General features: G+C 37.8%; 1 protein-coding gene across 3 annotated transcripts in view; it reads right to left on the bottom strand.

Annotated features, from left to right (window-relative positions):
* Window positions 1-1834: 1834 nt before the first annotated feature.
* Window positions 1835-10216, bottom strand: part of LOC119900537 (N-acetyllactosaminide beta-1,3-N-acetylglucosaminyltransferase 3-like) — a 36092-nt gene continuing 27710 nt past the window's right edge. The window contains exons 1-2 of one of the 3 annotated variants that reach the window (XM_038715577.1): window positions 7644-8732; window positions 1835-4705 (exon numbers count right to left, since the gene is read on the bottom strand). In XM_038715577.1, the coding sequence (XP_038571505.1) occupies window positions 3559-4705; window positions 7644-7705 (1209 nt within the window). In that variant the 5' untranslated portion in view covers window positions 7706-8732 and the 3' untranslated portion in view covers window positions 1835-3558. Of the gene's footprint in view, window positions 4706-7590; window positions 8733-10216 lie in introns of those variants that run through there. The other 2 variants (XM_038715578.1, XM_038715579.1) reach the window with 2 other exon arrangements.

Here is a 10216-nt window from a genome sequence, read left to right as displayed (position 1 = left end):
TACAAGTTAGGTTTGTTTGTGACTTCTCTACCATAGTGTATACTGGTAAATACAGGATTTTGTCTATTTGCGTTAGGAGTGAGAAACTTGCCACTTAAAATTGAGCTCCAATATAGCCATCTGCAATGTTCTGAAATAATTAATGTCCTACGTTTGGTCTTTAGACAGCCAAGCTGCTACAGGTTGTGTCCTTTGCTTCTCTCTTACTCTGTCTGTCTCCCATCTGCTGCAGGTTCAAATACTCCAGTTCATGAAATGAATAAGGTTGGTTAACAAAATAATAATGAACAAACTCCTGCAGGTAGCCATTGTCAGTCATTTAACAATTTCTCTTCTTTATCTTGGTATAAAGACTGATAATGACAACCCACTCCAGATTTTGAAATCTACATGGACAGTTTATTGACCAACCTTATTTAGGCTACATAAACCACACCAGCAATTTGGAATTGCAATAGACTGCACTTAGGCTACACTTCTCCTATGTTGTCCTGAGATTACATTCAGCAAAACTGTTTGTAACAGTAGACACCATGGTAGAGAAATCAAACCATGCTATGTCAGAGATTTAGGAAACATGCTAAGACTGGTTTCTCTGAGAACAACCTACAATGTAGGAGACATCTTTTGCAATATTCAAAGGTAAATGTGCTCATTCATGTAGGTTTAGTGTCCTCAACCTGGCAACGTGCATGATTTTTGAAGTCTGGGTGAGGATGGGGTGGTGGGAGACAATCCTCTCCAAAATTTTCAATTTGGACTGATCTGATGAATTATGAGACACAGATGTCATAACCATGTGAAATATTAGAATATTTATTTGGTGAATGTGAGGGGATTACATACTGAGTGCAAATAATTCTCTGTTATTCAATTTTTAGGCACTTCAACCCCAAGAAGGGAACAAAGGCCAGCCTGGGGTAAGGTGGTGCCCAAGAAGACCAGGAAGCTGGTCCAGCAAATGTGAATTCCCATGTGGCCTCCCTTATAAAAAACTCCTGGATTTTGAGAGAGGTTATGTAGTCTACAACACACTCCATCTCCATCTCCACACAGGACTTATGGTTAGTCCAGTTGTTTGAGTTGAGTAGTGATAGTTCAAGGTTTGTTTCTATTTCTATCTCATTCGCTTTCTATTGCACATCATGATCATAACTCATGGACACTGAAGGCAGGGAACAGTTTTAAGTATGGTATGAAAATTGTTGAAAGAACCTGCTTGAGATGATTAATTGTTGTTATGGATTGTGTTTTACAAGAATTACATTACTTGAAATTTGTTAGCTGCTGAAGGTGTATGAAGCAGTGGCTTTAATACATAATGTTACATGGCATCTCTTGTTCAAGAAAAAATTAAACTGAATATAGGGTACATGGACTAGGCTAGTAAAGCAAGAACCGCTTCAGAAATTGCGTTTTACTTTATTTTATTTTAGAGAAATGTACTTATTTTAAAATTTGTCATTTTATTTTTTTCATACCACATTGACTTTAATAAATGCCAAATGTTGTAAGGGCAATTCTCGTCTGAGCCATTTGTATGCTAGCAATTTTGAGGTATTTTACTTTGAAATGTAAAATGTTTAAATCATTAGCTTACAATAGTGCTATACTGTAAAATTAAATTCTACAGTACTTTTATACATTGTACAGTAGTAACCTGTTTATGGAGATTACGGGAGAACACTAAAATAACAGTATAACTGCAACCAAACAAAAGTATTATACTGTAATGCTTATATTCTATACAGCACATTACTGTAATATTTTTTACGGTAATAAACTGTTGTTATTGAGTAGTTACACTGTAGAATAACAGTTTCATGCTGGCAACTGTAGCTTCCAGTATTTTATTGTAATTTAATGAAAAAAATTGTTACAGTACACCCAAAATGCGCTGCTGAAGAGATTTCCCGTCACTTTTAAGGATGTGCGGTGGTTGAAAGTAATTGTAACTTAATGAGTAACGTGACTATTTACTTTTAATACCCAGTAATAATTAAAGTAATATTGTTACTTTTTAAATGAGTAATAAGTAAAAAGTAAAAATGTATCTCAACTTCAGAACTTATTATTATTGGATTCTACATTCATTCAAATATTTGTTTATAATCACATTCATTTGTGTAGTTCACAATTTTACATCAAATCATTTAATTATAAAGTGACAGAATATAAAAATAAACAAGACATGGACATTTGCTGTATATACACATAATATCTTTCTGACAAAGTGACATTGTTCACAAATATGTAGATTATATTGATATAATCCTTACAATTTAAGAAAACTTCAAACTTATTTAAAACCTCATGTGTGCTATGGACATGAATTCAGTCCGTAGTCAGAAAGTATTGCAGTTCAATACCCAGCTAGATTCACAACAAAACACAAAGCTGACAGCAGCTATATAAATACATTAAGTAAAACTCTCCCACACATCATGATTAAAGAAAGATTTCTCCCACAGGCAAATTATTAACTACAGCTGTGACTGGACTATGTTCACAGAAAACTAACAACTAAAGCACATTAAATTCCTTACTCACCAATGGTAGTCTGACAGAGTTTTCCACTTACAACAAAAAAAGCAAAATCTTCTTACTGTACTGACAATTGATATTGGAAGGTTCTGCAAAAACCTGGATTATGTTCAATGCCAACATTTCTGAAATGTCTTCTTTTTACAATGTCTTCACATGTGTTAAAGGCAAGATCAAGGTTCTGTCAAATAAACTAGGCAAGGTTAGGTAACTGAAACAACTGTGATGGGCCTGAACACAAGTCTCCTGCACAAAATTCAGATGACACCCACACATCACTCCAACATCAATCCCCTTGTCGATTTTGCTACATAAAGGACACAACACTTCGTTCTTCTTGGCTGTAGTGAATGAAAAAGTGGATTGGTGTCGGAAAACCATGCTGTCCAAGTTGCCATCACTACAGTATTGTCAGTGGTGATGTCAGGTGTCATGTGCACATGCTTTCCTCTGAAAAAGTTCAAGTCTTGTCCAGGTTGAGCTTAAGTTGATGCCCTGACATCGACTCTGAGATGTCTGCCAGGCAAACAGTGGTGCATGACTTTATCTGAATTACAAGAATAGCGTAGTATCATCAGCATTAAAGTGACAAAAGAAACCATACGTGTGTATGACAACCCCAAGCATCATTGTTTAGAAACAAAAGGTGAGGGGTCACAGGACTGAGCCATTTGTGTAACAGAATGCTTAGGTCAGACATTGGTACTTCACATGTCACCTGGTAGGAGTGACTTATCAGGTAGGATGCAAACACAGAGACATCCAACCTTTGGAGAGGTTTATAGAAGTTTTACAGATGTGACCCACAGTAAAACCTATTAAAACTTAAATTACCACCCTCCAAAATTCCCATGGGCTTTGCTAAGGGAGATTTATCACGGTTTTTGATGGCTGTTACTTTGGACTGTGCTGAAGCCTGAGGAGAAGATAGATAGAAGAAGGTTGCCCTGAATCTAAGAGCAGGTGCAATATGCAAAGTGCCACAGCTCTGTCACAGGTTATATTTTGTTATTGCTAAAGCCAGGTCCCCTTGGTACCACATTTCAGATTGGGGTCCTGTGTTCTGTGCCACATAAGATACATGGGAGCTGGAAGGAATCTGTGTACCAGTAGAAGTTCTTTGTAATAGCAAGGATCATGTTCATCAACTGCTTTGTTAATAGGCATGGAATATCCTAGCGTCTTGACACCCATATGGAGAACAGGTGCGTGTTTTGCTTTGGCCAGACACATCCCAATGTAAACATCATCAATAGGAATAATGGGAATGGACTTGGACATGTTGTATGCGACCAAAGCTGTATAGCCAGACAAGAGGAAACCCCCACCCCCACAATATGGGGGATATAATTTCGATTTGTACACTTGCACTGGGATAAAATACTTGCTGTTTTTCAATCGTTTCGGTGCCGCATTCCTGATCACATGGCCAGTATAAAGGTGCTTGCTTCCATTATTATCCTTGAGGCCCTGGAGAAACTCAACCATGTTGTCTGTGTTGGCAAAGACGTCATCATCACCATTTAGCAGGAAGCGAGCGTTCGGACAGTTTCTTTCCATCCATTCTAAGAAGAGAATCTGCTTCAAGGTGAGGTTGTAGAATGTGTCACTAAAGTCCCATTGGAGGATGTCTCTGTGCTCACGTTGCTCCAACTCGAGTAATTTGTTCATTCTCTTTTTGGCAAAACCGACATCCATCGTTCCTGAGATGAAGATTCTTCTGATCCACACACCATTGTGTAACCTCTCTTTGGCCCAGGTTTTGCGCAGAACCTCTCGACGGTCGTAGTTCACAGGAGAACTTTTAATGACCAGCAGAAGGAAGACTTCTGCTGATTTATCAGCTCCTCCACATTTATCAGGAATGTCCAGTAGCATGGGAAAATGGCGACAGTGTTCATAGTAAAGAAACTGTTGCATGCCACCAGAAAAAGATTTGAAGCCTTTGATGTTGGCAGCAGACACATTTCGTTGACATCTTGGCCAGGAGTATACGTAGGAGTTTTTGCTGTGTGGCTTCATTTGACTGTCATGTTTTCTCACTTCTACTTGGAGGCTTAAAAAGCTGGCGTCAATAGAGTCTTTACTGATATAAATTGCCCAAAGTCCAAGAACTCCCACCAGAAAGAAACTCGCTCTGAGGTTTGTCATTCTTGAAATTCTGCAGGGACAAAACAACAATTAGCTTATCAACACATCTCAATCTGACATAAACTACTACACTCTCACACCTGTACAGAAAATGTGAGCCAGGCAACCTGTTTCCCCTTTTTTCCTGTCTTAAGCTAAGCTAAATTCACAGGCCGCTGGCAGTTGCTTCAGATTTAGTGTACAGACATGAAAGTGCTGCCATGAGCATTCACTGGTGCACATAATGTGTATTACAGTGGAAACCTCATTATTATAACCAAATTTCTCTAAAATAAATGTCTTTATATCTCATGCAGATGAGGTTTCTAAGCGATTGTAAAGCTCAATGTGGATGGCTCTGGCCGTCGCCATCTTGGCAGAGCCTGACTTGCCTAACTCCCAACTAATCCTACAAATCTAACTAGTGACAGCCAGTATGCAAACTATACCACTGTTTTCAGGAGAGTTATCTTATTTAATAAAGGGCGGTAAAGGGTGTTGGGCCTAAACTTGCCAAAGGGGGGTCCTTTAAAATCCACAAAAAGGAGCGATGAGAGGCTGTTTTCACACAACCTATTACAGGCCTTGTTGTCATAACCATCAATGGCAGAATATTCCCGCTCACACTCAGAGATAGGAAGTTATGTCCTGCCTGTGGTACAAAGCTTATCTTAAAAGAATCATGGAGATTTGCGTGATGAAAATTATTACTTGAATATAACTTAAAGTTACATTGACCTTGGGGCACCACACTTAAACAAGAGAAAATTGATAGCCAATAACCTTATTCAGTCTCATAGAATATATTAAATTATCAATTTGGAACTATAAACAAAATTACCATTAATAGATTGTGGGTTGAAGGATTTGAGTTCTACATGGAAGACGTAGGCAATATAGTCATACTTATTCAATATAAAAGAAAGCAGTGTGTATATACACTAGGGCTGGACAATAAAACAATAACATTAATTATATAACAATAACAATCTAACAAATGTTCAATAAATATTCAATAAATGTTTAATTTTATTCACTTGAATCTTGCACAAATTAGGACTTAATTTTTTAATTGAGATGTTTATTTTGTTGAGGAAAAAGGACTGAAAAAAGCTTATACTTAATTTTACTTGTGCATATTTGTTGACACAGATTTTCATAATTGTTTTGAATGTTCTGCCTCAGATTTGTTAACCACTGTTTGGCAACAAGTGTTAACCATTAAGAAGAGTTAAAACCACAATTAACTATCAGGTTTTTTCAACTTTCAGTCAGGAGCAAAAATCAAGAAATAACGATTTGATACTTATCGTGATAATTATAGATATCAAAAGATATGAAACTTTTTATCGTGAATAAATTTTTGGCATATCGTCTAGCCCTAATATACACAAGCATTTATTTAAAAAATAAACAAAGCAAAAACTCACCAGATGAATCGTCTCAGGTTACGTATGTAACCCTGGTTCCCCGAGAAGGGGAATGAGACACTGCGTCGGTTACGACACTATGGGATAGTGCACGTCTGAACGTGAATGAAATCACTCCAATCCTATTGGCTTGTTGCTAGAACGGTAAGGTGTGACGGAATAACCGGAGGAGTATAAAGCACACCTGTACACACTCATCATTAGCTTAAACTATGAAGCAGGCGCTTCAGGCGGGGAGAGAGATGCGGCGGGCCGACGCAGTGTCTCGTTCCCCTTCTTGGGGAACCAGGGTTACATACGTAACCCGAGACGTTCCCATTCGAGGGAACGAGATACCCACTAAACCATGTCGAAAACCCCGCCTGCCCCAGTGTGCAATAAAGTGGCACGACTAAGAGGAGAGCGCACGAGCGCCAGGTGCCTAAGGAAGGTCAAGACTGCCATCTGTGTGTCTTGTATGCACAAGCATACACGTGTTCAGACAAAGAAACATATCTATCTATCTATCTATCTAAAAAATCTGGGATAAAAACTCAATTTACAACAGAGCATCTGGCATGTAGACACACAAACACATTCAGACTACAAAGAAATAGGTTGAACAAACCTAATTCACTGATTTTAGTGAAACTGTGGTTTTCTCTCCCTTACAGTTGGGCTGATTGATCATGGATTGAACTGAAATTGCTTCATTTTTATAAATTTATATTTATGCATTATCCCCTAAATTCCAAATAGCTGATGAAATAGTGATCCAACATTATTAACTTTATACAGCATCTTAGAGCCAAGAGGATGAAATCAACCCAGTGTTTCAGTAGGTTGACTTCTTAGATGGGCAAATGGGTGAAGTCTTGGCAGGTGACGGGTAAACTATTAAGATGAACAACTGGTTATGTTACATAACTGAAATTCAGTGACTTGAGCCAACAGTGGCTAAGAAAGGTAGGATGCGATGTAAAATGCCATAGACCTCAACATGCCACAGCCTGTGTGAGTTTGGGCTTTTAGGCGGGTGATGGGAACACACAGCTGTAAAGGAAAGGGGTGTGCTGGATTTGTAACACAAGACAAAAACAGAGTATCATTATGAAACAGAATGCAGCACAAGTACTGTTTTATCTCTGTTAAGCCTATCTTGCTTTTATAATCGTTGCGAAACAGTCACAGTTTGGTTTCATTGATTGATTTTATTTATTTAGGATCCTAAACCACTTAGTTTTTGTGTTTAGCAAAAGATTGTGATTTGCATTTTCACATGTTAAGTGAAAATGAAAAGAGCAGTCTCCTGGGTGAAAGTCCTGTGTTGACTAATACCATCACCTGAACCACCACTGTATGAGTTGTAATTATGGCAAAGCTGGTGAAATAATTACAATGCATGTTAAAAAACTAAAACAAAACAAAACTTTAACAAAAGATTTTCACATAAAGTAAGAAGAATTAAATCAGACTTTCAAATCAATTAGATAAAAAATACACTTACAATTTGTAGAGGAATGAAGTTTACAGGAATAACACACAATCAGCAATAATTACCTTAACATACAGGTAGATAAACGTAAGAACATGATTAGAATCCATTCACAGTTACAAGGCATTCTGTGCCGAGTGCTGTGTACAGGTAATGACGATGCACAGGCTGTGACTAGGGCACATTTTCAGCCAAGTTTAGCCAATCAGGTCTCTGCCAACGCAGAGCATGCGGCCAACAAGCATTGCCTGAAAGTCAAAGCTTCCTGAAAAGACTGCGTCATGGGAAATATTTTATTCTTTGTCTTAGACAATAGAAGATACCTCTTTGTTGTCTCTGTACTAGAAAGCCAGGTTTTGTCACATTACAATACATCATCACCTAATCCAGTTTTGCCACACACAAAGAGCAAAGAAATAAATCTGAAGGCCGAAGCTGAGGCCCTTGTACTGAAACACAAGCCAAAGTGAATGATGAGAAAATTAAGTTTTTTAGTATTTCTGTCCATTTTGGTGCCCTGGTCCCGACATCCACTAGTGACCCAGAGGTTAGTGGTCATTTGACTGTGAAGGGATCCATTATTAAGTTTGTACCTGTGTGACATAATCTTGCTGGTGAAATAGTTTCAGTTTTAAAAAAGGGCTGAGTAGTTTCATTAGACTGTAGTTGTTGTAGTAACTGATTAAGTTACCTTATGAGATCCAGCCCACACAGGAGACTGTGTGGGCTGGATCACACAACTGTTAGGAATAATGCTTCTTTCTTTCTAGGCAATACCATAAAATAAATCAAATTATATATGTAAATAACTGTTACTGACTTATTCATGTGTGAAGGGGGACTCAAGTACATTTTTAAATAGTCTTAAAGCTAAAACGTGGATATAAATCTTGATTTTGAATTCTTAATAACATTAGGCTAAATATTCATGACTTGCGACTCATGCTGTTCTGCTTATGATTGTCGGTTAACTGTGACTGTACTCTGTACATATTGGAAACCACACAAACTGTAACAAATAAATTAAGTTGTATTGGAAACCCTGGACATTTCACCATTTAGTGGTGCTACCAGCAGAGTTTCAGGAGCGGGACCACACATCAATTACTTAACTCCCGACATTTCCATAAATACCCACACAACACATGTCCTCTTCTTTGCTCTCGCATTCCGCACCCCTCCTGCCCACCCCTTTCTCTGTCCAGACTAGAGATAGGGAAATCCGCCGTAGCAACTGGGCACGGCGGATTTCCCTATCAAGCTTCCCCACAACGCTTTCGAATTTCTATTCAGCAACTGTAAGCATCATACATCTTTCTGTTTGTTTATCAATAAATCATTTAATCGTATCTGTTGATTGTGGTCCTTGCTAGTGAATTGCACTTTTAAATTACTCAATCAGCAACAATGGTGGTAGTCTTTTTTTTGATAGGCAAAGGGTCACTACACATGGAAATATGTATATATTGCCTTTTACAAGTTTAGCCCCACCCACCTCAAATCAGTAAGTAGAGCTCAGACAAAAACATAAATACAGAAATGCTGCAATTGAAATAACAAAAACTGTTTTTAGTTTTTGGCAGAAAATAAAGTGCTCATGTAAAATTTTGAAGCTAATTCTATATTAGCTATATTGCCATCAGAGCAGGGGCGTCCCTCTCTAACTTCAAGAAGTGTGCTCTTCTTCTATCCCTTACAATTATCTTGTATTGATTGCACTTTTTTGTTAACTCTCACTTCTTGATGTGATATGTGCTATTAGCTCTTACTGGTATTTATTGCTCTTACTAGTATTTATTGCTGCTCTTACTAGTATGCATTGTCAGTTGTAGATCTCGTGCTGTAGGCTATTTGATGCTTTGTTGATGCTTGTATGTTGTTTATCAAATGTAAGTTGCTTTGGATAAAAGCGTCTTCCAAATGAGTAAATGTAAATTTTTCTCATTTGGTACCAATGGGGAAATCTTGAAATGTTGCCTCTATTACCCTTATGATATACCCTTACCCCTTAAGATGTTATATTTTACAGCATTAAGTAAAGGTAGTAAAAGATAAAGCTTACTTTAAATGTAGTCTGTGCTACAATTACATATTCCTTTGAAATCACAATTATACTGCACACAAATCCATCAATACAATAAATACAATACATTCCCACAAGTCTTTGTATTTTGCTTCACTATCTGACTGGTTTGGTGAGTCCCTTTCCTCAAGGGCGTGGCACTCAGGGGCAAAAAAAGAGACTGACGAACTACAAGGAAGTGGAACACCAGGAACAACCAGGAAACACATACAGGTTTTACTGCACCTCGTTAATACACAAGAGGTGTAAGTAATTTACAAAATATAATATAGTGTAATTTGTTTCAAAGTCACTCTTAAGCATGAGATTGTTCCCTCATTCCCTGAAGTGCTTGTATTAACAATAGACCTTTTGCATGGGCACTGATACCAACTAATTTGGCTGTAACCTATAGCCCTACCAGTGTTTCTAATTTCCATAACATTGCAAAAACCTTTCAGTAGAATATAGTCCAGTAACAAAACACCACAAAGTTGGACCAGTTGAAATAACATTGCTGAAGCAGGCATTGATCTCAGAATTCCAGATCGATATAGCTGGCTGGCAAAAAGAGTC

Source organism: Micropterus salmoides, unplaced genomic scaffold, assembly GCF_014851395.1.
Source record: "Micropterus salmoides isolate LMB-PRFRI ecotype aquatic unplaced genomic scaffold, ASM1485139v1 Ms_hic_scaffold_13, whole genome shotgun sequence".
NCBI lineage: Eukaryota > Metazoa > Chordata > Actinopteri > Centrarchiformes > Centrarchidae > Micropterus > Micropterus salmoides.
Note: the sequence above shows the minus strand (reverse complement) of the source record. Positions and strands in the feature narration are given on the sequence as shown.